The 26,162-nt window shown below is 46.0% G+C and overlaps 1 protein-coding gene across 2 annotated transcripts in view; it reads left to right on the top strand.

Moving 5' to 3' along the window:
* RCAN1 (regulator of calcineurin 1) overlaps positions 1 to 25,550 on the top strand; it is a 98,501-nt gene extending 72,951 nt beyond the window's left edge. Inside the window, exons 1-4 of one of the 2 annotated variants that reach the window (XM_046003735.1) lie at positions 14,217 to 14,382; positions 17,031 to 17,204; positions 20,273 to 20,432; positions 23,787 to 25,550. In XM_046003735.1, coding sequence (XP_045859691.1) covers positions 14,296 to 14,382; positions 17,031 to 17,204; positions 20,273 to 20,432; positions 23,787 to 23,959 — 594 coding nt within the window. In that variant the 5' untranslated portion in view covers positions 14,217 to 14,295 and the 3' untranslated portion in view covers positions 23,960 to 25,550. Of the gene's footprint in view, positions 1 to 14,216; positions 14,383 to 17,030; positions 17,205 to 20,272; positions 20,433 to 23,786 lie in introns of those variants that run through there. The other variant, XM_046003734.1, reaches the window with a different exon arrangement.
* Positions 25,551 to 26,162: the final 612 nt, after the last annotated feature.

Raw genomic sequence — 26,162 nt, 5'->3', positions numbered from 1 at the left:
CCACTGTATATGACATCCCCATGACTCATTTATTTTCTAACTGCAAGTCTGCACCTTTCTCCCCTTCACTATTTTGCCTGCTCCCCAACCCCTCTCTGCTCTGGAACCAATAGTTTGTTTCCTGGATCTATGAGTCTGGATTTGATTTTGCTTTATTTGGTTTTGTTTCTTTGTTTTGTTTTTTAGGTTCCATGCTTAAGTGAAATCATAGAGCATTTGTCTTTCTCTCTGATCCATCCATGTTGTCCCAAATGGGAAGATTTCATTCTTTTTTTATAGCTGAGTAATATTCTACTGTAGGTACATGGATGTAGATGTACACACCACATGTTTTCCTGCCCCATTCGTCCATCGATGGACACTTAGATTGCTTCCGTATCTTGGCTATCGTAAATAAGGCTGCAGTGAACATAGGGGTGCATATATCTCTTTGAATTGGTGTTTTCTATTTTCTTTGGATAAATACCCAGAAGTGAAATTATTGGATTTTATGGTAGCTCTATTTTTAATTTTTTTGAGGAACCTCCTTACTGGTTTTCCCGTGTGGCTACACCAATTACATCCCCACCAACAGTGGACGAAGCTTTTCTTTTTTCCATATTCTTACCAACACTTGTTACTTTCTGTGTTTTTGATGCTAGCCAGTCTCCCTGATGTAAAGTGATACCTCATTGTGGTTTTGATTTGGTATTTTCCTCTGATGATGAGTGATACTGAGCATTGTTTCATGTGCCTGTTGGCCATCTGTATTTATCCTTTGGAAAAATGTCTATTCAACTCTTCTGTCCCATTTTTAATCAGGTTTTTTAAAATATCATATTGTGTAAGTTTTTTGTATATTTTGGGTACTAACCCCTTATTGGATATATGATTTGCAAATATCTTCTCCCATTCAGTAGGCTGTCTTTCCATTTTGTTGTTGGTTTCCTTCGCTGGGCAGAAGCTTTTTCATTTGATGTAGTTCCATTTGTTTATTTTAGCTTTTGTCACCCTTGTCTGAGGAGACTGGCTCCAAAGAAATACTGCTAAGCTTGATGTCCAGGAGCTTACTGCCTTGGTTTCCTTCTACAAGTTGTATTGTTTCAGGTCTTACATGGAAGTCTTTCATCCATTTTTGAATTTTTTTTTACATAAGAAAGTAATCCAGGGGCACCTGGATGGCTCAGTGGGTTAAGTCTCTGCCTTCGGCACAGATCATGTTCTCAGGGTCCTGGGATCGAGCCCTGCATTGGACTCTCTGCTCAGCAGGAAGCCTGCTTCCCCATCTCTCTCTACCTGCCTCTCTGCCTGCTTGTGATCTCTGTGTCTCAAATAAATAAATAAAATCTTTAACAAAAAAAAAAGGAAAAGAAAGTGATCCAGTTTCATTCTTTTTAAAAAAAAATATTTATTTATTTGTTTGTTTGAGAGAGAGGGAGCATGAGTGGGGGGAGGGGCTGGAGGTGGAGAATCTCTAGCAGACTCCCCGCGGAGCAGGGAGGGAGCCCAACACTGAGCTCAATCCCAGTACCCCAGGACCTGACCTGAGCCGAAGGCAGACACTGAATTAAGCCAGTGTCCCCAGTTTCATTCTTTTGCACGTAGCTGTCCAGTTTTCCCAGCACCACTTATTGAAGAGACTGTCTTTTTCCCGTTGGCGACCCTTGCCTCCTTTGTCATAGATTAATTGACTGTATGGCGTGGCTTCATTTCTGGGTTCCTCTGTTCTGTTCCATTGACCTGTGTGCCTGTTTTTGTTTTGAATACTGTGTTTTATAGTAGAGCTTGAACGCAGAGCGCAGGCACCTCCGGCTTGTTCTTTCCTAAGATTGCTTTGGCTCATCAGGGTCTGCTGCCCTGTATTTTAATCCTATAGCAACCACCGTGCCTTTTATTTGTATTCTCATCACACTATGCAAACATACCTTAAACATCTAAACATCTACCCACCTATGTTCTTGATGTTGGTTTTTTAGGACCTCTTCTGAATTCATTTTATAAAAGTGGCAAGAAAGCCTAGCTGTGTAATTTAAACAAATAGCTCTTCATACAAAATTCAGTACGTATTCTACTCCCGTAGCAAATTCTAAACCTTGGCTTTGACACACTATACTTAGGTCACACCCTCCGTATGAGTTGTTACAGCAAGAGGAACAACTTGGTGCAGATCACCAGAATAAATCTACCACAGAGTTAAGCCCGGTGTGTCGTCTTCTGGTACACCAGACATCACAGGTAAATTGCTAACTCAGTGCTCTAGGTCATGTTTTCAGGTCATTGAAAACATGGTTAGACCATCATTTTCCAACGCCTGAAGAGGGCACAGCAGGGAAAAATGGATGTTAAAGAGATCAACCTGGAAGCAGTTGCAAGCATCATAGGTACCAGGAAGGAATAGGAGTGCTTAACAGGAAAGTTAGTCACATCCACGGGCCCTGAGGCAACTTCTGTGCCCCCAGAGATGATATTCAAATCAGTATTCAATTAGCAATAATCCCGCCTTGGATTAACCTCATTGGCTACTACCTGCAAGTGGGACTTGGCCAGGAAAAGACACAGGAGTTGCTCTAGGCAGAGGCAGCAGCTTGGAGAACGCCCCTGAGTCCTAAAAGTCTGGGAGCACTGATGAGCCAAGAAGGTGTGGTGGGACCCGCACAGAGAGGTCCCACAGGAGCCACTCATAGTCTAGATGCTGGATTTTTCTCCTGAGAGCCAATGGAGGCCAAATCAGGGCTGAAAGGAAGAGAGGGACAAGCTGTTTCCTAATGCACAAGTTAGGCCTCAACAAAGAGGCCGTGGTGGTGCATTTTCCAAGACTCACCTTCTAGAATGCTCCCAAGACACATATTCCTATGTGCCAGGTCCTGTTGCTGTCAGGTAGCATGCAGAGAACTGGGCAAAGGCTTCCAGACATCCATTCCTATAAATAGTCCTGCCCTAAACCTACAAAAGGCACCCAAGACCACTCACAAAATGATATCCTCCATGGGAGCCCCCAGTGAAAGAGGGAAGGACAGTGGAGGAACAAACCAGAGAGATGGAAAGAAGGACAGGGAGAAGAAACAGGCAGGAATTTTAAAAAGAGTCAGAAACTGGGCACCTGGGTGGCTCAGTTACTTAAGCAACTGCCTTCGGTTCAGGTCATGAACCTGGAGTCCTGGGATAGAGTCCCACATTGGGCTCCCAGCTACACGGGGAGTTCGCTTCTCCCTCTGACCTTCTCCCCTCTCATGCTCTTCTCCCTTCTCATGCTCTCTCTCACTGTCTCTCTCTCTCTCTCTCAAATTATTTAAAAAAAAAAAATCTTTAAAAAAAATAAGAGTCAGAAACCATAACCAGTAGGGTAGCCATAAGGGGCATCTGGGTGACTCAGTTGGTTAAGCAACTGCCTTCAGTTCAGGTCATGATCTTGGAGTCCCGAGATTGAGTCCTGCATCAGGCTCCCTGCTCAGCAGGTGAACCTGCTTCTCCCTCTGCTGCTTCCCCTGTTTGTGTGCTCTTTGTGTGTGTGTGTGTGTGTGTGTGTGTGTGTGTGTGAAATAAAAATCTTTAAATAAAATAAACACAGAGTCTCTGATTCAGGAATATTTTCTGTAACTGCATGATCAGTTCCCACAAATTTAGTGGCTTAACACAACACCCAACTGTTAGCTGACAGGTCTGTTGTCAGAAGCTGGGGCTGGTGTGCCTGGGTTCTCAGCTCAAGGTCCTATGGAGGCTGGGGATTCAAAGATGATAGTTGAGTGAAATGCACAAATGGATGTTTTTTCTTTACACTTGAAAGGCTGTTCTTGATCTCAAACAGCCCACATAAGAATCAGCTCTATGTAAGTGCTCAAAACATACACATTTCATCTCCAGGTAGGTAGAACCCAGCCCCAGAAAAGCCCACCTGTCTATAGGAGTTTTCCCCTATAACCGATTTGCTGCCTGGAATTTTCCTCTTAGCCATGCATTCATTCCTTCAGGGATGAGACTTTGATCTCCATAATTTGCTGATTAAATACATCTTCTCTGGGAGGCCTTATACTTGAACAGCTGTCATCATTAACGCTGTAATAGGAAAACAAGTTCATTAAGTAACATTCCAGTCTTGTTAGAAGGGAGAGGCAGAGGCGGAGCCATCCGAAGGAGAAAGGAAGAGATCTGGAGTGTGACTCTGGGATGGCAAGAGAGTAGGGAAAGCGCAGGTGAGGAAGGAGGAGGGATGAGGACATGGCAGTGACAAAAAAGGATTTGGGAGTTCTGCTCAGAGATGGCAACCTGCTGGGGTCATCTACAAGGCCTGGATAGGAGATTTTCCAGAATCTGTTGGGTTCTGCCGGCCACACCCTGGAGCCTGAAGGGTGCACAGTTGCTCACGCTCCTGCGGAGCTCAGCACTTTGGAGCAGGACAGCCTCGTGACGGTCTCCGGGCAGGGCCAGTGGCCTTGACTCTAGCGAGAATGGCCCAGTCAACACCGCTGATATTTGGTCCTTCACCAGATAAAAATGGTTGGGGAGAGAGGTTATCAAAGAAAAACAAAATATTTTCCGGTGAAATCCCTGTTTTTAAAAGTATCTAAGTAAGAGATGGGGTTCTTTCCCCCAAAATATTCATGGGTTAAAAACATCAGTTTTGGGAATTGTGTGTATCAAACACTCGCAGTGCAAAGAAAGTTAAGCCACATACCACAGCATTATGTAAAAAAAGAGAAGGTAGATTCCCTCTCCTTAACCTTGAATAGCTTATCCGTTAACCAAGGTTTCTGTGACCATTGATATACAGATCATGGGGGGAGGGGAAAGAGGGGAGCCTTTTGGTTATTACAAATGTCATAAATGTTCACCACTGAAGTACTAGTAAGTCCAAAAGGCAAAAAATGAAACTCATACTAATGTATTTTTTCTTTCCACCAAAATGGATCACAGTCATACGCATGGCTTTGTAACCAGCTTTTTCCTCTTAACAGCAAGTTGTGAACATCTTGACTGTGTCCTGAGATAGTTTTCACCTCCATACTGTGAGAGGCTCTGTGGTCAGTCAGTGCAGTGGATTCAGCATGTGAATAGCTGCTCACTGATTGGATGTCGAGGTTGCTTTTGGTATATGATATGCATTAGCAGCCGTGTAGGCTTCTATTTGTAGGAATATGTTGTAGCCTTGTAGGAATATGTTTGCTTCTAAGTCTTTGCCCACAGTTCTCCAGATTTCCTTAGCATAAATTCCTAGGAGTAAAACTGTTGGGTTTTCAGTTGATATGGTTAACGCTGAGAGTCTAAGACTGTTGAGTTTATTGTTTGTTTTAACCATTTATTTTTTAAGTTCCTTAACACGAAAAGATGAGCTAATGATCTGGAGTGGAATCCCAAGCATTCTCACGATGTCCAGTTTAAAGTTGGTCCCATCTGTCAGCTATTTCAGACGATTAACTTGGTGTCCAAATCTTTGATCTCGGAACTTATTGGTTCCTTGATCTTGGGAGTGATGGATGGTTGGCTGGGTGGTTGGTTGATTGGTTGGCTGGTTGGTTGGTTGGCTGGCTGGCTGGTTGGTTGGTTGGTTGGTTGGCTGGTTGGTTGATTGGTTGGTTGGTTGATTGGTTGGTTGGTTGATTGGTTGGTTGGCTGGCTGGTTGGTTGGTTGTTTGGTGGTCACAGTAACACACTCCAGGACCCTTCAATAGTAAAGGATGTGCCCCCAGCTGCCCTTGGCAATTGCCCCCTTTGGGGAATACTTCAGCTGAGAGCCACCTCCCTCAGTTCCCCGCCCTTTCTCCAGGTAGCTGCGGTCCCAGAGCTACCTGGGAGCTACCAATGTGGGGCTATCAGCACCCAGCCCTTCTGTCCCAGTGAGGGTTCAGCCATCTTCAGAACTCCCCAAGGACTAGCAAAACTTCTGTTGGAACACTGTAGTTTAGTCTTCCTTTGCCCAGTCTCCTTTTCTCCCCTTACCATCCCCCCACCCCCCTTTCCTTGGGTATTGAGCCCAGGAGCACCCCACCAAATAAACCTCCTGCACAAGAACATCTGTCTCAGGGTCTTGTGCCTACTGAATTTATTCATTGGCTGAGGGTTACAGTGGGAGAGGGGCTCAGCAGACCCCAGTGGTTGATTACTGTATATGCCATGTAATTCACCTCTGCAGAGGTTAGTGATACCCCTATGATCTCCTTTAGGATGGAATAGCCAGGCCAGCTTAGGCATAGCCAGGCCAGCTTAGACTCGTGGGGAGGGTTTCTTTAAAGGATGAAGTCAGGCACAATCTTCCTAAGAGTTATTTCAACATAAGAAGATTGCTCAAACTGTATCCTAGATTTTTACAAAGGCAGCTTAAATGGTCTTTTTTTTTTTTTAAGATTTTTCATTTATTTGAGAGCATAAGCAGGGGGAGGGGCAGAGGGAGAGAGAGAAGCAGACTCGAAGCTGTGTGGGCAGCCAGAGGCAGGGCTCTATCCCAGGACCCTAAGGTCATGACCTGAGCCAAATGTAGAGGCTTAGCCCACTGAGTAACCCAGGTGCCCCTTAAATGGTCTTTTAAAGAACTGCCTTAAAAGCCTTACTCTGAAAATACCTGCATCTCTGCCTACTTTACAATCATCGCTAACCCCTTCTGCTAAAGCCACTCATGACCAAACCTTTGGGCCTCCATCAGTCACAGGCTTGTTCTGCAGAAGTCCGTAAGTGCGTTAAGGTTATGATTCTCAGCCGTGCTGTCTGCCGCCCTGATATGATCCAATCACGTCTTATGAGCAGTTTCTAAAGAAACCAACTGTGGTTTGTAAACGTTTGAGCAGAATCTGTGTCATCCCTATCTTAAGGTCTCCACCGTTCCTTTGCTTTACTGTATAATTTCAGGGGTGGAAGAGAACATTCGGCAAATATCCAGGGAGTCACTTACGAAAATGTGTTGTGCCAGTGAAGGGGCCAGAAAAAAACAAAGAATTGCCATGTGAGGAGTGACAGATATGCTGAGTGTATTATTTGGACTGGATTATGAGACAGAGAACATTGTGAGCCCCGGGGCTGGGTGGGTTAGCAGCCTCACACCCCTGCCCCTCCGGGTCTGGCTGGCAGCAAGGGACTCATCTATTTTTGCTGATTACTAAATTAAGCCTGAGGCCAAGAGCTCAAATGCCTTAGGCGTCAGGAGCGATGGGAACAATTATATCTGGTGAGCATGGTGTTTAGCCTCCCAGGTCAGCCCTAGCCCCGTGGGCTTCTGGTCCCCAAATGGCCACTCATCCCTTCTTTAGCCCCCAAAGAAGCCAGATTTTCCATTTCTGTGTGAAACCTCCCATTTTTTCAATACCGACAGCGGACTTTCTTAAATGTTGGGGAGCTGCCAATTCACAACCAGTAAACTGAGCCGACAGTTCCAGACCCAAGAGGACAGCCCTTCCATCCCAGACGCTGAGGCACAGAGGTGTGTGGCCAAGTTCTCGTGGACAGGAACCCCCAGATCACCCCAACGGACGAAGTGGGCTCGGTTGTTCTCTTTTCTGAAGACAAGTGTTAATATCCACGGTTGTTTGTTTTGTGTGGATAGTTTATTTTTTTAAGTATATTTGAAGTCATGTGTCATCCTCATGAAGACAGGATATACTTCCTCATGCAACTTATTATCAGACTTGCAAATAATCAGCAAAGAAGGCAGCGTCAGTATAAAAGGAAAGCATATGCTCCGGCCCGTTGGCCATCTCCCAGCTACAGACTGGGAACCAGAGCTTGGGGGTGGGTGGAAACACAAAGAGCAGGAAAACACAGGGAAGAGCTTTTCTCTGCTCCCGCATTTGGCAGAAAACAGTTCCCAAGCTGACTCCCGAGTTTTTAAAGGGGGTGTTCACACAAACTGCATAGGAAAGTTCTAGAAAACTGTGTTTTATTTGGTTTTACAGACTCAGAGATTGTGATTTTGCTCCCTGGTCCCCCCTTACACAGCCAGACACTCCCCCCTCCCACCCCAGCTCTGCCCCCCAGATCCCTGGGCCAGGTTCCCCAGGAGAACCTACTAGAAAGACACCTAGCCTCTGCCTTCGGGCAGCACGCATCCTGGCTGGGGCTCAGCTGCCTCAGCTCTTCCCAGATGAGCCTGAAATGGGGCATGGAAAGGATCAGGGCTCTTCCCTCCGCGTTCCCCTTCCCACAAGAAAGGAGAGCTCCTGCTTTGGAGGGAAAGGGATTGACTAGGTGGGAATGAGCGAGTGCAGGTTGCCGGCTGGAATGAGAGAGAACCAGGTCCCGGTCGAGTGAGGAGCCCAGGGGTCTGACTGTGGCTAAGCTGCTCCCAGTACACTTCCCGCCAGGGGTTTTGTCCAGGCAGGATTGCACCCCTGCGGAGGAAGGCACCAAGGCTGAAGTTAAACTCAGTCATTAAACCAAGGTGGGTCTAGAAAGGAACAGACTAAAGAGAGCAAATAAGGGATGGTGAGTCAGGGTGGCTTTGGGCCCAGCCATCTCTAAATAAACATTACCTCCCTTAATCCCCATCTGCTGGTCTGCAGGTCATTCATGAAGAATAGTTCTGATTTGCCTATGGCTGTTTCTCCATGTTAAGCCCTGGAAGCAGTGTGTTTCCAAGAAGTTATAGAGGAGTGGTTAACCTGTATGTACTAAGGAAAGAGTGAGGTAATAAGGAAACAGAAGTTAATGGGATTTTGAGCGCCCCTGGAATTTAACAACCAAGATGAAACCTTGTATGAACTCTGACCTTTTTTTTTTTAAGGGAGAAATTTAAACATGCTCTTCCTCCCTGGTTTTCCCTAATCAACTGATTATTTCATTTTATTTCTTCTCTTCTTTCTTTTTTTTTCTTTTTTTGATGATTGCAATTTTTTTTTTCAATCTCCACCGTATTTAACAGAGCATGGGTGCCCTTCTGCTAACATGCATGGTTACCAGCTTCACCACTGTTTGTTTTTTTTAAAAGATTTTATTTAGGAGAGAGAGAGAGTGTGTGTGTGCTCACACAAGTAGGGGGAGGGGCAGAGGGAGAAGCAGGCACCCCGCTGAGTGGGAGCCAGGTGCCAGGACCCTGAGGTCAGGACCTGAGCCAAAGGCAGACACTTACCTGACTGAGCCACCCAGGCGTCCCTAGCAGCTTCACCATTGTATTGACCCTTTTTGGCACTAACATCAAAAAGCCACCCATATTATTTATTTATTTAAGTCCTTGAAAGTTCTGTATTATCCCAGAAATACAAATTAGGGGTACGCTGTCTTGTATGAATCCATGCAAATTACCAGCTCCTTCAGGCTCTTCTGCTTTTCAGATCATCTGAAATGTGCCAGGCTGAAGCTTACGGTGAGTGTCATTTCTTCCGTGTTATCCTACACATCCAGAAGATAATGATTATTAAACATAAAGGTGATCTTCATTGAAGATGGTTTTCTTACTTCAGATTTGGAATTCTTATTTTAGGCATCAGCCCTTCCTGGGAGAATCACCACTTGCCCGTTTGTTGCAGGGGGTTCAGGTTAGAACCCTGAAGCCCATCAGCAGTGAGGTTACCTGCTTTGTTTTACATTTTCTCAGAAACGGAGGCCCCTGGGACCCAGCGGATTTTACCAGTAATAAAGCAATACTAAAAGCACCCAAATCTGGCCTCTCAGAGCCCACTTTCCTGATTACTCCTAAAAGAGAACAAGAATGGAAATTCCTTTGGAGATCAAAAATAAGGACATTTTTCCTGCTCTCTTTCTTAACTTGATCGTTAGGACAAAACTCAAAGAAAATTGGGAACTCAATCACACTTTCGGCCTTGACAAATGGTCTCCATGGGTTTTGGGTTTTGGTCATGAATCTCATTGGTAAAAGATTTTTTTTTTTTATTTATTTTATTTATTTGTTTGACAGAGAGAGAGATCACAAGTAGGCAGAGAGGCAGGCAGAGAGAGAGGAGGAAGCAGACTCCCCGCGGAGCAGAGAGCCCGATGCGGGGCTCGATCCCAGGACCCTGAGACCATGACCTGAGCCGAAGGCAACGGCTTAACCCACTGAGCCACCCAGGCGCCCCTGGTAAAAGATTTTTGAGTACATCTGCAAATTCTACACAACTTCATCTCTACGTTGGGCACTTTCTAAAACATACCCTAAAAGTAAGCATTGAAAAAGGACATCGAAAAGCATTGAAAGAGTGAAAATATATCAAGTCGAATATGTTCTTCCCACATGCAGAGGGTTGTCAAGATGGCCTCCGTGGCCATAGGAGTCACGGGCCTCTGATGGTGTCCCGTGGGTGGCACCTCTCATTTGGAGTGAACGGCTCAGTTCCCCATACCCGTGGTCCTTCTGAACCTCAGCACCATAGAGGTGAAACAGGAAATAGAAACACGGCAAACATGCAACCACAGCTGTATTTGCAGGCACTGCGCTAGGCATTCTGCCGACTTCCCATTGTTTGATCCCACCGCAACTCTGAATTTGATACTAACCCGGTTTACCTGCTGAGGACAAGGACGCTCCCCTTAGCTAATAACCTCTTTTAGACTGGGAAATGGTAAGAAGGAGTCAGGATGAGCCCCTGTGTTTTTCTATTGCCTAGTAACATAGGTTGGAAGAACAAAGCTCCATATTATAGAAAGAAGAGCTACAAATATAAAGTAACAATAAAACAATTCCATTATCTCAGGAGCTAAAAACTCGACTAAACCACAAGTTCCATTTGCATTCAAGATAAATGCTCTTTAAAATGACATCTTTTGGGTCACCTGGCGGCTCAGTGGGTTAAAGCCTCTGCCTTCAGCTCAGGTCATGATCCCAGGGTCCTGGGATCGAGTCCCACATCCGACTCTCTGCGCAGCAGGGAGCCTGCTTCCCCAACCCCACCCCACCCCTGCCTGCCTCTCTGCCTACTTGTGATCTCTGTCAAATAAATAAATAAAATCTTAAGGAAAAAATGACACCTTTTATCCAAATCAGGTGAGTCGTTCCCGCCCACCCCTCCCCCTTACCTCAATCTTTTGCACATTGCTTCATTCTTCACCCTCCTTTGGTTTGCTCATCAAAGCCCAAACTCAGTTTCCCTTTCTGGACATCTTGTAGCCAAGTTTCCCCAGTGGCACATTCTTGGCATAGTTGTAAAACTCCTTGGGGTTTATAGGGACGGGCTGAGGTCATCCTAACTTTGCCTGAGGAATGCTGTCATGGGAATGGTGGAATTCAACATAAACCTGGATTTTTCCTCACTGAAAATAGAAAACTTCTTGGTGAAAATGTGTTCTAAACTGCATGGAGACAGAGGAAGCAAATGCCAGTTAAAGAGATTCATTTAGGATTTTTATGATATGAATGGAAGAAATGCAAAACATCTAAAGCTTTTAGTTGACTAAAGCATTTCATTTCTTCTTTAACTTCTGGTGTCAGTGTTACTATTTTAAGTGCAAGTTTTAGTGTGTTTTTCAAGAGCTCTAATGAGACATTAGGTACTGCTGTCTTCGAATCAGTTATGTCCGACTAGCAAACAAGAATCAAGAATGTACTTGTCTCCCAAATGACAAGGGATATACATGTAAGAAAGTCGACTCTCTAAATACTTGTCTTGGAACAATTTTTATCCTCCATGGGGAAAATCACTATGTACAATGTAATTCTTTTGCACAGGACGTTCAGAAATCCGAGTTCGCATATAATAGACATGCGTGTCATGTCTATTAAGGAGAGCTGTCAGATTAGCAGAGGAAGGGAAACTGAGATGAGTTTGCCGCAGTATTACCTCTGGGTACAGGGACAGGTGTCTGTCCCCTTGGCTAGCCAAAGCTGGAGCACCACTCACACAGTAGCTGAGGAAGCCTGGTCTGCTGGCCCCTGGGTGCCCCTCCTGGCCCAAGGCTGCAGTCACTCTGACCCAGTGAGTTTTGCCAGAGAGCATTCTTTTCAGCCTCCTTACAGCTGGCCACCATTTTGAGCTCCTCTTCTCCATGTAAAAATGGGAGAACTCAGGCTCAAAATTGGATTCAAATGAGCTTGAAATCAGTTCAAAGGCAGGTGCAGAATTACACATTTTTACTAGGTGTTATGGGCCACCTGGTGAGAGAGCGATCATTTGTTCTCTATTTCTACGAGCAAAGACAGATGAACAATCTTCGAATACCTCACTATTCCTTTGTTGTTGTTTTCATCCATATAATGAAACAAAAACTGCAAATTTGGGTGAGCAGCAATACTCTTGTCTCAGATGAACAAAAACGTTTCAGATCTGTCCAACAACTGATCTGGAACTTCATGTCATGATTTAAAAAAAAAAAAAAAGTGACGCCGGGTGGCATTGGCCTTTTGTTCAGGTCATGATCCCAGGGTCCTAGGATCGAGTCCCACGTCAGGCTCCCTGCTTAGTGAGGAGCCTGCAACTCCCTCTCCCTCTACAGCTCCCCCTGCTTGTGCTCTCTCTCACTCTGTCAAATACTTAAATAAAATCTTTTAAAAAATAAAAAAAGAAGACTGAAATTAGCCTCTTCTTCCTCCTCTAGTTGCCTTTTAACTCTATTTGCTAAGGTGGACTCCAGGCGAAAAAGAAAAGGGGTTGGAGTTAGCAGGAGTGGGTCACCTCAGAGGCGTCCCCAGCCTCTCTGGAGAAGGGGGGACAGTTCTGTCTCCCCACCCTCCCACTCCCCTTCTTTCTTCCACCAACACCTCCCTTCTCCACACTACAGCCACCAGAGCTTGCATGTGTCATGGACTCAAACACACGCTCCCCATCACCAAGCACTGGCTCACGTGACCATTTCCCCTTCATGTTAAACCCGTACAATTCAGTGTTCCAAACTTTTTTAGAATACATGCATTTAGATCTTTTTGGGTTGGGGCTGATGGGTAATTTGGCAAAGAAATCACCATACCTGGTTTCTTACATAACCCTACAATTGACAAGAAGGCAGCGTGCATTCAAATGAAGCAACACTCGTTCATCCAAGAAGGCTTTGCTTTTCCTTTTTGGGGAGGGATAAATGTTCTGGTTTGTTTTTTCCTCCACGGCATATATTCATTTTATTATAGGCTGGCTTGAATGATTCTTTGAAGTTAATTTTTACGTGTGAATGGCAGGGTTCTGTTTCACTTTTGGAAGCTTTTGGAGGAGGTGTCTCCATGTGCCTCTAGACTAGGGAATACTTTTTTATAAGTACCTGGAGTGCTTTTAGGGGATAATGAAATTGGAGAGATTGAGAAGGACCTGGGACCCAGGCTGCCATAGGGATCGAGACTGGTAAAGTGCTTAGTTAGAAATTAAGAGCTGCAGACTTTGGAAAAAACTAGCATCCTGCCATCCTACTAGCTTCTCCACACCAGACGTCATACCTGGAAAAGGGGCCAGCCGGATGGACTTTTCAATGAAGTATACGTTCTTTCCCTTTCCCCCTCCTTTTCTATTAAAACAACAACAAAACTTTGTCAACATGTCTCAAAGCAAGGCAACCGCCTCAATATTTCTTTTCTCAACCTCAGAGCCTAGATTCCCTAAAATGTTTTTATATCTTTTTCTGAGTCCAGTAGCTGTTAGGAAATGATCAAAGGGTTGCATATTCCTAGCTCCCAAATTACAAATAATAAAGTTTTCCAATGAAAAATCCCGGGATTGCTCGAGGATCTCTTCCCACGTTCCCACTGTGGAATACAAGCGGGAATTGGGACATTCATCCAGTAAAGTTCAATTAGCGGGGAGAAAAAAAAGCCATATTTCAAAATGAATCCCACTTTTTTTCTTTAAAAACAGAGTTCATTGACCAAGAAAGATTTCAAAATGTTTTCTCTAATATCCCAACACGAAACTTTGAGGTTTTCAGGGAATTACAGGGATCAAACGACCAGTTCAGGCTTGGGTTTCCAGGTTTCCCAAAGACTCGAAACTCCCCTAGAGGCTAATTACTGTTTACTGCTGAGACCTTCCTCATTTTTCTTCGGTAACATTTTCCATCTTAAGAAGGGTCGTCCCATTCAGCCGAGGAGCATGGTGTCTGAGTGGCTGAATGGAATTACTACCAGTGGAAAGTATGCTGCAAGAGGGCTTGATAAAACAGCTGCAAGGCAAACCTTGCTGTTTTTTCCATCCTCCCCAAGCAAAGTTAATTAGCATAGGGAAAATGACTAAGGTGTTGACGTCACCTCTTTCCAGTAGAAACTTACACTCTGTCTCCGTCTGCCTGAAAGCATGCAGGACTTGACTCAGGAATTTGCTGTCCAAACAGGATGCCCGGGAAGCTGTGCTTTTTTTTCCCCAGGGGGCTGGTCTTCGGTGTTTTATAAGGGCTGGCCGGAGACAGGACCTACAGCCTCTTGCAAAGGAACCTCGCTTTGGGGCTTGCCTGTTTGAGCTGCTAGTCCTCTCACTGTAAGAAAGCAAGATGCACTTTAGAAACTTTAACTACAGTTTTAGCTCCCTGATTGCCTGTGTGGCAAACAGTGATATCTTCAGCGAAAGTGAAACCAGGGTAAGGCTTCTAATATGATTTGATTTTTGAGAGTTTTCAAAGCATTGTGTTAATTGGGACTAGTGAATGAGATATTTGCAGGGGTGTTACATGGCTGTCTTGTGGGTTTGCGGGTTTGGGAATAAATCCAAAATACTTGGAGCTTTATCAATCAAAAGCTGTTGCCTGAGGAAATACCTGTGGAGGAATTTTCTAAAGCTCTCAACATTTGCAAACATCTAGGTCCCTTGACTAACTGGTAATGCAACTGGTTTTAACAGGGTGTTTTTCATTTTGTGTAGGTCGTAAGTAAAGTTTTAGAGGGAAGCTTTCTCTGACAGTCAATGGAGCGTTTCGCTTTGATATCTAGAGATCAGAACAATTTAATTTTATCTTGGGAAATAAATATCGTAAAGATGTGTATATGTTTGTAGTAATTACGAGGTCCTGTTCCCAAGTTTTCGGATTTCTTTAGTTAGGGAAAATGAGGCCATAGCAAGTAATAAAACTGGATAAATAAGTGGGGGTAAGCTTACCTCCCGGGAAGCAGCTCTCATTGATGGTGATCAGTATAATTCGTAATTTTAATTCCGAGAAATTCTATGCTTTTCTCCTTCATTTGATTAGGATGTCAGATTTCTGTCAGTAGTTCCCCAGCTGTCTAACTGATCTTGAACAGTACTGTATATAAATGAATTCTGTGTGTTCTGTTGGGGGATGGTGTTTGTGTGATACGCTTTATGCCCAATGCCATATCGGAGCCTGTGAAGGTTTTCTGTTGTTGTCATTGTTGTTGTTGTTTAATCAAATTTAACTCCACAATTACGTGTGATGCATGTGAGCCAGGACTGGGCTTTTTGAATTAGATCAGAGTACATTCTACGTATGAAAAGTACTACAGAATCTCTGTATTTCATATTAGCCTTATGTGAGTCAAAATCCGTATTTAATTAATTAGAGATGCCATCTGACAACTGTAAAAACCAGGTACCAGTTATTAGAACAAATTATTTTGTAGGAGAATGGTATCAGAGAAATGTGGATTTAGCCGATGCACAGTATCGGTTCTGCACCAGAACAGTGTTCTGGTCCTAAGCTCTGCCTTGTATTCTAAATATATTCCTCAAAGTCCTCTCCCCCTAAATTCTGAATCAGAACTTCAGAACTAAGCACTAAGTCATTGGTCACAATGCCTATTGATGAGGTCATGCAAAATTCCAAATTTATGCCCACGCGCCGTGCCAGCAACTTGCCGGTCCTCCTGCTCAAGAGAGGTGAAGAAAAAGTCCCATGCAGCCAGATGAAATCCCCACAAAGCATCTGCTATGCGTTGTTCTCATTTTTTGCCCCTGCACACCCCTTGGAACTGTTCCTAAACTAAAGAAAAATCATGGAATTCCAAGAGAGGAAGTGTGGGAGCTGTTCCCATCCCCCCGCCAACAACCTGCCTGTGGAGCAGCCTGCCCCTGGACCCCTGTTCCCTCACCTCTGTCTTGCACCCAATAGTCTTGAAAGTGCTCCCCCCTCTGTCACGCCATCCTCTCGCCGCCCTTCTGCAGAAACTGCTTTCCATAGGTTCCCAAGGTCCTCTTCTGCATGGATCCCCTTTATAGAAAGCACACTGCCCCCACTGGACCCTCAGCCAGCCCCTTCTGCCTTTCACAGAGTTCCCACAACCCATCCCCCCCGTGCTCAGTCGCATGACCACTCAAAGCCCATACAATCTTTCTGGAAGTTTGTTTCGACTGTCCGTCAACTCCCTCTCTGGTTGGAGCCTAAGGACCTGGTGTGGCCTCCCGTCTGCCCCACAGGCTCCGGCTGACACCCCCCAGCCCAGCAGGGGTCTCTCCAAAAAGCTTTTCCCAGAAGGTGGATGAGCTCCCTCCTGAATGGAAGTCTAATACACCCTTGAACTTGGGCATTTCCCTTCTCAGATCTCCTGCTGTTTCATACTTTTCACTGGCCTTTATAACACTAGAGCTAGAACTGTACCCATATTAAAGTCAGCGGGCGGACATGGGACCCTTTGGCAGGCATTAATTTTTAAACCAGTATTCTTTCAGAGAGTTAAAAGGTAACAGACCAAGTGGGAAAACAATAGGGGGATTTCTTCTTAAACCTCTTCCTTACACTAAGAAATGCAAGGTTTCTTATTAACAGCATTGTTTGCCTGTGCAATAAAAAAAAAATTTTTTTTTTTTTTCAAATGAGCTCCAGTGCTCTGAAGCCCTAAGAAATACCCAACACCCAAAACCGAGCAGTGGGATCAGGGTTCACGGGACTGAGGAAGGTTGCTGGATATTAGGAACCTTCAGGCCAAGGGGGAGGGGTGACAAATCGCCCAGCTGGCCCTCCTTGATGTGCTCCTATTCTACTTACAAAGACTATTTCTGTGACTATATGAGGTGTTTGAGTGTTGGTACTTGTTCCACCATTCAGCGAATAGATCCTATGTTCTTACTTTGTCCTAAAATCGCCTGTCTCAGAATTAGAAGGGCGGAGAGAACACATCTTCTTAAGAGGGGAGAGGCTCCTGTCTCCTCTAAGAAAGAGGTTGGGTGATCTTGCCATGATTCCAGTCCACTTCCTCAAGAAGAAATGGAATGGAGTCGTCAAGATTCCTACGCAGGTGTGTTCTGACGCCTTTTATCTTTGTTGTTACTTTTCAGGCCAAATTCGAATCCCTCTTTAGGACGTACGACAAGGATATCACCTTCCAGTATTTTAAGAGCTTCAAACGAGTCCGAATAAACTTCAGCAACCCCTTATCGGCTGCAGACGCCAGGCTCCAGCTGCATAAGACCGAATTTCTCGGAAAGGAAATGAAATTATATTTTGCCCAGGTGAGTTAAATCCGTTGATGCGCATGCTTCCCTCTCTCCCCCTTTTTAAAAGCAGCTCACACCCTGAGTGTGCTCTACCTTGGTTTTTTAATGTCAATACATCTGCACTGCAGTATGGAAATTACAAAGTGTATCCTATTTCATACCTTCCTGCATGCATCATTATTCATGATCATTTTACTGCCCATGAAGATGTGTTTAAAAAGATCATTATATGGAATATCACTCAGCCATCAGGGTGAATATTACTCATTCTTCGGGAAGGATGAATACTTACCATTTACATCGACGAGAATGGAACTGGAGGGTATTATGCTGCGCGAAATCAGTGAATCAGAAAAAGACAATTACATGGTTTCACTCCTTTGTGGAATATAAGAAATAACGCAGAGGATCCTAGGGGAAGGGAGGGAAAACAGATGGGAAGTCATCAGAGAGGGAGACAAACCCTGTGAGACTCTGAACTCTAGGAAACAAACTGAGGGTGGCTGGAGGGGAGGTTGGGGGAAGAGATGCGGTGACTGGGGGATGGGCATCAAGGAGGGCACGTGATGGGATGAGCACTGGGTGTTATACGCAACTGATGAATTACTGAACTCGACCTCTGAAACTAATGATAAACCAATGATTAGCTAATTGGATTTATTTTTTTTAAAGATTTTATTTCTTTATTTGACAGCGAGAGATGGCAAGTAGGCAGAGAGGCAGGCAGAGAGAGGAGGAAGCAGGCTCCTTGCTGAGCAGAGAGCCCGATGTGGGGCTCAATCCCAGGACCCTGAGATCATGACCTGAGTGGAAGGCAGAGGCTTAACCCACTGCTAATTAGATTTAAATTGACAAGAAAGACCGTTATAACCGGCACATAATATTGTGCCATATAGATAGTTCAAACATGTTTAACCAGCCTTTATTCTCAGACGTTTATCTTGTTTTCCAGTTTTTCACTATGGTAGAGGATGATGCCGTGAACATTCTTGCATGTTTATTATGTCATTTGAATGACAAAAGCAGTACAAGTTAACTGAAACAATCCAAGTTACAACATCCAAGTCCCTAAGGTTAAATAGATACATTTCTCCACTCTCCTTCCAGAGCCTTCCCCCAGTGTAACCACCTTTGACAATCTGGCGTGAATCCTTACACACTCTCTCCTTCACATATACAAAGACAGAAACACAGAGTAGTTCATTTTCTTGCACAAAACAATGGAGTTACTGTCATTGCTTTCTCTTTTACTCAGCAAGATATGATGGATGCCCTTTCCAGTCAATATATACTGTATGTGCCGATTTAAAACTCTACGAATTCATTTGGAGAAAGGCAAAGTTCATACTCTAAATTTTCAGCGCCTTGCCTATCTTAAGAAAACATCAGCATGTATTTGAAACCACGTGATCTCAGAAGTGGCCCCTGACCTTGGTTTGAGGGACACTGGGAGTACGGCTCCTGCTCCGGGGTTAGGGCTAATGACATGCTCCAGATGGAGAGCCGACCTGAGTGGGTCCCCACTCCGTGCATTTTCTCAGCAGCACCGAGCTCCACGCGATGGAGAGCCAGCAGTCTGCAAATGCAGGACTGGCTTGAAGGAAAAAAAAAAAAAAAATTTTTTTTTTTTTTTTTTAAAGATTTTTATTTATTTGACAGAGAGATCACAAGCAGCAGAGAGTCAGGCAGAGAGAGAGGGGAAGCAGGCTCCCTGCTGAGCAGAGAGCCCGATGCGGGGCTCGATCCCAGGACCCTGAGATCATGACCTGAGCCGAAGGCAGAGGCTTAACCCACTGAGCCACCCAGGCGCCCCTTTTTTTTTTTTTTTTTTTTTAAGCAAACCAGATTTGCTTCGTTAGCAAACACTAAGAAATCCTCCTGGTAGCAGGAGTCCCAGCCCCAGGACACTCACGAAGGGCTGTGCATGGGTTTGCTTTTTCCCTGGCTCACCATCCTTCCAGCTTCCCCCTACCCCTAACCTTCAATGACCGGGGACCCATTTTCAAGGCAGCTCACAAAGTTCTACATGATGATCTAACAGGGATCCAACAGATAAGTAGTGGAAGGGGAAGGAGCTTTGTCGATGCTGTTTTCTGGTTAAAGCTGGTCCCTGCTGGGGCTCTCAGCTCCCCAGGCCCATATAGGAGGAGCAGACCTCCTAGAGAGGCTTCCTGACCTGGGGAGAAAGAGAGGTTTCTGGCCCCTCAAGGGTAAAGTAGAGCTGGGATGCCCTGCCCCCTGGTGGCCACCTTTGGGAGGTATGGGTTTTGACCTTGAATCCTTCGTTGTGAGCACACTCCTTTCTGCATTTGATCCAGGTTCTGGATCATGGATCATGACTTAGTCCTTCCACAGCTTTCTTCTGATTACAAAAGTAAATGCTTGCTCGTTGTGAAAATTAAAACACAAAGAAAACCCAGACTGGTTAGACTTCGATGTAACTAACACCTTTCTGGACGGCCCTCTAACCACTGATAGGACTTCTGTGCCCAAACTAGTGTCGTGGGTTATTGGTTCATAGTATTATTTTTTTAAAACCCCCTGGATGGTGGATCTTTTTTCCCTTCCTCGTGCATCTGATTTGGAAGCCCAGAGGAAGGGAATTGTGGGGTGCCGCTGGGTGGGCAGGAGTCCTGGGTCCCCGTCCCTGCTTTGGCCCCTGAGAAACTCTATCATGATAGAGCTGTTGTTTCCCCTTTTGGAGCTTCTGTTAGACTTCTGTAATACGAGGAGCCGGAAGACATGGGTTCTGAGATCCCTCTGGCCTCAGTGACAGTGCTTTATTTTCTCCATTTCTACTAAAACAGTACCAATTTTCCATCGGTCTGGGTCAGTGGTAATTAGTTGCCATCCCTGCGTCTGTAGGTCTTGGTCCTGGGAGGGGTCAGCATAACCCAATCACATTCTCCACATAGACCGTATCATGAGCCGACCTTGAATGGCAGGCATTCCACTGCCCAGACTTGGGCTCGTCCTTGGTCCCCTGTCCCCAACTAGCTGTCACTGAGTGCTGCTTTCACGGGCTGCATCACAGGGCTGCTCTCCTCCAGAAACACCCACCTGTGTGTTCTCTCTCTCCTCAGACTTTGCACATAGGAAGTTCCCACCTGGCCCCCCCAAATCCGGACAAGCAATTCCTGATCTCTCCTCCTGCCTCGCCGCCAGTTGGCTGGAAACAAGTAGAAGATGCTACTCCCGTCATAAATTACGATCTGTTATATGCTATCTCCAAGCTGGGGCCAGGTAAGCGGTGCTCTAGGGAGGGGGCAGGGAAAGAGATGGGGAGAAGTTGTCCTTGAGGGCCTAGAATGGGACGCGCACCTGCCGTCAGGGAACAGCCAGAGCCTTGTGGCCCCTTTCAACTGTCTGATGGATGTCAGCGGGTTTGGGAACTGCTCCTATTTGCGTTCATCTGTGCCTATAACTCAAGTTGTTGGGAACATGCGTGCCTGCCTTGGGCCTTAGACAGTCATGGGGACCAAGGACCGTGATCCCTCACACCCGGCATCACGCCAGTCTTTCCTGTCACCCACTGAGCACAGCCTGTGTGGGCAGCTCCAGACCCGGGCCCCAGTCCTGTCCCCCTCCAGGATGACCGACTAGACTTGGAAAGGGAAAAAGGACCATCCCACACTTCAGAAACTTTATTTTTAGTCAAGGTGGTTTCGTCCATTGATCTGATGCTCACCTGCCCTTTTGAATGTTCTGGAGAACCATAGAGCATAGTGAAGAAAGAGCCCCTGTCCTGCATGCCCCCACTTGGCCCCATGGGGGAGGCTCACACCTGTTCAAATGCAGAGAAAAAAGAGGTTCCAGTCCTCTGAGGCAACAAAGATGTGAGTAGTCAGGCAGATAACAGATACCCTGGCCTCAGCCTTCTTCTCCATGCAATGGGTGTTACCCGATGGAGTTGGGAGCAGTAGATGAGATCGGTGTGGAAAGCTCCGCAGAGGTGCCTGGCCCACAGGCAGTGCCCAATACATGATTTCCGGAAACAATAGAATGTTGGTGGTTCCTGTCCTACCTGCTAGGGTTAGGGTGAGGGGCATGAAGTGGTTTGAGCCCACCCTCCTGCCCTGTCCATAGAGCAAACGTAATAAATGCTGAGACCATTGGCTCCTCATTTCTCCTTGACCAGAAATCTGATGACGTTCCTTTGGATGGAGGGTTTTATTTCTTGGACCATCAGCAGTTTCCTGTTGAAAAGATTACATTTCTGAACACACCGCTCCAGCGGAAACTCCCTCTGAGGGAGAGAGCAAGAATCACGTTACCTACTGTAATGGTGGTGTGAAGGTCAAGATGGCCGCTCTGAGGAAGCAGGCGCTCCTCCTGCAGCTCCCGGCTCTGGTGCGTCAGCAGAGCCAAGGAAGGGAGTCTGAGGGAATGCTAGAGAAGAAATGGGGCCTCCATCTGGAGGAGGTGACAAATGGCTCCAGAGGCAAGAAGTGCAGCTGAAGACAATTCTTCCCACTCCAGAACCTACCATGCCTTTATGGAAGGCTGATCAGAAAAGCCTTTTCAGAAACTAGACAGAATAAAATCCGCTCACCCTTCATTTATTCAACAGTGAGCTGGAACAACATTTCATGTTTGGTTGTGCTTTGCAGCCAACAAGACTGAAAAGATTTTGCAAATACGGTGCTACCCCAAAGCTTGCTGAATGGTGGCCAATTAGGGGGTAGATAAGGATCCTGACCAACAAGGTCTTGTGACCTCCACCTTCATTCCTTCCCTGGAAGAGCTGAGACTCGCTCACTTTTTCAAATGCAATTGTGCTGACATTCCAGATAGAGAGACAACAACTCCTCTTTTTTTTTTAAGATTTTCTTTATTTATTTGACAGAGATCACAAGTAGGCAGAGAGGCAGGCAGGGAGAGAGGAGGGGAAGCAGGCTCCCCGCTGAGCAGAGAGCCTGATGCAGGACTCTATCCCAGGACCTGAGATCATGACCTGAGCCGAAGGCAGAGCCTTAACCCACTGAGCCCCCTAGGTGCCCAACATTTTATGAGGAAAAATGTCTTCCGGGTTCGGAGGAATCCGCAAAGTAGTGTGAGGCAGAAAGGTCTGGAATCTGGGTGGGGGAAAAGCACACAGAACGTGGAGGAAAACCTACCCCTGTACCCCTTGGGGGTGGGGGGGTGAAGGGAGCTGAAGCAAACCCTCCCCCCACCTGTTGAAATCCTAGCATTCTGCTGCACCCAGCTTCCTACCAGTAGCTCTGTAAACATTAGGAAAACCAGGTGACACTTGCTGGACCTGTGACCTGGACATCAGAACCTAAGAACTTGGCTTACACTTAGGTAATCGGCTCAGGGAGGTCAGGGCTGTTATTATCCCATTTTACAGAGGAGGAGATAGAGGTTCACAGGGATGCAAAAGAATGCACCCACAGGCTCCGGGGACTGAGTAGCAGGGCTCTGAGCCCACGTCTGGCCACCACCTCCCTCAGCCCTGAAGAGGCAACCAGAGCAGCCCCATAGATTGTTTCTCAGTTACTTCTAGAAGATTCCTGCATCCCACCCTTGCTGTACCAGGGGGGCCTGAATGGACTGAACCTGGTCAGACTCAGGCTGACCTGGAAATGCAGGATGCTCCTGGCTCCCAGGGGTGCAAGTTGTCCTGTGAAAAGGGATGCTGGTCAGACATGTTTTGGGAGCACCTGGTTCAAACCAGCCATAATTATGTCCACGCGGGGGGGGGGGGGGGGGTTCCCCCTTGTGTCTCTTGTCCCCAGGGTGTGCTGCCTCCATGGGAGCCTTGATAGAGGGAGGCCCACGATGTCCCTTCCTAACATATTTTATTCATGCACTGTCTTCTAAATGCACATTCCTTGCACCACTCTGGGGAGTCATCTGGGAAATTTGGGAGGCCTGGTGAACATGTTAAGTGAAATTAAAAATGCCCTCCTTGGGGCACCTGGGTGGCTCAGTCAGTTAGGCATCTGACTCTTGACTTTGGCTCAGGTCACAATCTCAGAGATTGAGCCCCAGGTTGAGCTCCGATCCAGGCTGCACATAAAGCCTGCTTGGGATTCTCTCTCTGTCTCTCCCTTTGCCCCTCCCCCCATTTAAATAAATAAACAAATAAATAAAATAAAATAAAATAAACTCCTTCCATACACCTCAATTCCGTGTTTGTAAGCAGCATAATATATAAAGGTGAGAGCACCTGGGTGGCTCCATGGGTTAAGCCTCTGCCTTCGGCTCAGGTCATGATCCCAGAGTCCTGGGATCGAGTCCCACATCGGGCTCTCTGCTCAGCAGGGAACCTGCTTCCCTTCCTCTCTCTCTGCCTATTGTGATCTCTGTCTGTCAAATAAATAAAATCTTTAAAAATATATATAAAGGTGATGTTATATATATAAAACTTATTCTATTTATACGCAAGATTTTATATCTCTAGATACAATGTTTTTCTGCTCCAGTCACCAGGGAATGCCAGTCCAGAGCATAGCCGCCCACGTCCCTCCACCCCCACTGAACGTCCAGAGAGGCTTGGCGGTGCAGACCCCTCCACGCTTTTCCACGTGCTCTTGCTCGTTGGCGCTCCCGGTCCTTGCCCGAGTGACCCTTTGTTTTCTCTTCCCTCCCTAGGGGAGAAGTATGAACTGCACGCGGCGACTGACACCACCCCGAGCGTGGTGGTCCACGTCTGCGAGAGCGATCAGGAGAACGAAGACGACGACGAGATGGAACGAATGAAGAGACCCAAACCAAAAATCATCCAGACGCGAAGGCCGGAGTACGCGCCTCTGCATTTGAGCTGAACTGGCAACCGGGGGGCAGAAGTATTCCGAGTCACACTGGCGGGGAGGAACCTTGTACTGTGCAGGTGGCGGCTCACGACCTGGGAGGAGGCGGTGCGGGTAGGCGGGGCAGGAACTCCAGTTCCCGGTGCTCGGAGGAGCATCCGGGCTCCGCCCCCTGGTTCTGATGCTGCTCCCGGGCCGGTGTCCCGGCTTCCAGGAACGCCCCGGGCCCATCACTGAGCTCGAGGTCATCGCACAAAGACATTGGGGCCCATCTCGATGAAAACTGATAACAATAGTGTGTCGTACTCGTTCTCTCTGGTAGGTTCTGTGTTTGTCAAGGGCAGCTTCATCCCCGGGTGTGGGGGGAGAGCCTTGTCTTTCTGGCCAGCCTGCGGGGAGGCTCTCTCTACTGCTGGGAGGAGGCACCCCAAAGCCTCGAAGGGTCTGGTGCAGAAACGCCGTGAAAACGAGAACAAGGCCACGTGGGATTTGTAGTGTTTCATTTTTCTCCCCCCTCATGTTCTAATGTTTGTGCATGTATATTACTGATTTTCAGAACTAACCCTTGTTCATGTATAGACTTATGCCATTGTTGTTTTGCATCTTCTGGGAAGACGGGAGAGCGTTTGGAAAATCGGTCACCTTTCCAGAGTCATGACTCTCTTTGCAACAGCACCCACACGGGGCGTCCCGCCTGGATACCCCCGTCCTCTCCCACGCCACATCTACCTTGTGCTTTGGCAAAAGAAGTCAATCTGAAATTCCTATGTCAGGTTTCACTCTATAAAAAATTCAGAGAATAGTAGTTTCACTGCCAACCTGTAGTGGGTGAGAAATTTTAGTTTTGGTCTTTTGGGTCAGACATTGGTTCTTTTACATGGCGGTTTATATGAATCATATATGATATATGATATGAATCATAGCGCCCCCCCCAAAAAAAAAACCTTTTGGGGAGCTCTTGGTTGAGATAGTTGACTTTTTTTTTACCCCACTAAAACATCAAGATAAACTTGTAAATAAAGCTGATAACATATATTCATGCCTATTGTACACTTGGGTGAAAAATACGGCTGTGGAAGATAGTACCCTACTTGTGACTTGTCTGTTGTAGAAAACGCTGTTAAATGTTGGAAAGGACTTGAATTCAAAGCATGCAAAGTGGCTAGTACATGTGTGGTCGAATGGAAGAGATGCAGTGCCTTTCCCCATTAATTCCTGATGGAATCGTTATACTCGGTTAGTCTGTAATTTTTTTTTTTTTTCTAGTTGTAATGTGTATGTCTGGTAAAGAGGTATTCTATTTTGGCCTTACAATACCATAGCAAAATTGGTCGTTTTGAAATAACTAATGCCAAGTAACAGTGCATGCTTTGGAAATTTGGAAGGTGGTTTCCTTTACGAAGCAAATACATTTGATCGTTCCTATCCAGAAATGGACTGAATGTTCTCAAACCCCTGTTTACAGTACTTGCTGAAGGGGGAGGCAGGTGAGGGAGAGACCATCGCATAGCTGTTCAAATGTTCCCGGTTAAGTGCTTTTAAACTGGAGAGGCTAACCTCAAAATATTTTTTTTAACTGCAGTCTATAATAAATCAACACAATATACTCTTTATGGAGAGGTTCATCTTTGTGCCTTTTTATTTCTGATGATCAGTCTGTGAACTCTTTGAATCCTGCGGTCTCCAAAGGACACGTTGTTTCATCAGTTTCTGTTTAGAAACTCCTAATTCTTTGCTGTGGTTCACGGAGGGATAGCTGCACCACCAGGACACCACTTAGCAAAGTGGAGAATAGATAAAACCTGAAATCGGGGTCCGAGTGTTTGCTTTGTGTAGGGAAACCGTAGGAGGAAAACCAGCAGCTCCATGAAACAACGTTTTTGACTTGTTAATTCGAAGAGTTGTCTTTCCTGTTAGAAAAGATGTCCATGCAAGATACTGAATTACAAAGGCCAGTTATGTTCGGAAAGTCTGTCTCTGAGCCTTGTGTTTGACTCTCAAGCAGCCTTTTCCCTGAAGCCCTTATGACACGTGGTGGTGAGCTTCCTGCCTCCGCCAACCCGCAGAAGCCGAAACAAACCAGGGTTTCTTGGCTGAACTCAGGCAAATGACATTAATCTCGATCAAGATTAACATGAGGCATTTTTCTGTGAAAATTCACATGCTCTTCTTTTTTCCCTCTTATGAAGAGCCTCATCCTGTCACGTCCAGGAGAATT

Source organism: Meles meles, chromosome 4 (assembly GCF_922984935.1).
Source record: "Meles meles chromosome 4, mMelMel3.1 paternal haplotype, whole genome shotgun sequence".
Lineage (NCBI taxonomy): Eukaryota > Metazoa > Chordata > Mammalia > Carnivora > Mustelidae > Meles > Meles meles.
The sequence above is the reverse complement of the archived record's forward strand: the minus strand, read 5'-3'. Positions and strand labels throughout refer to the sequence as shown.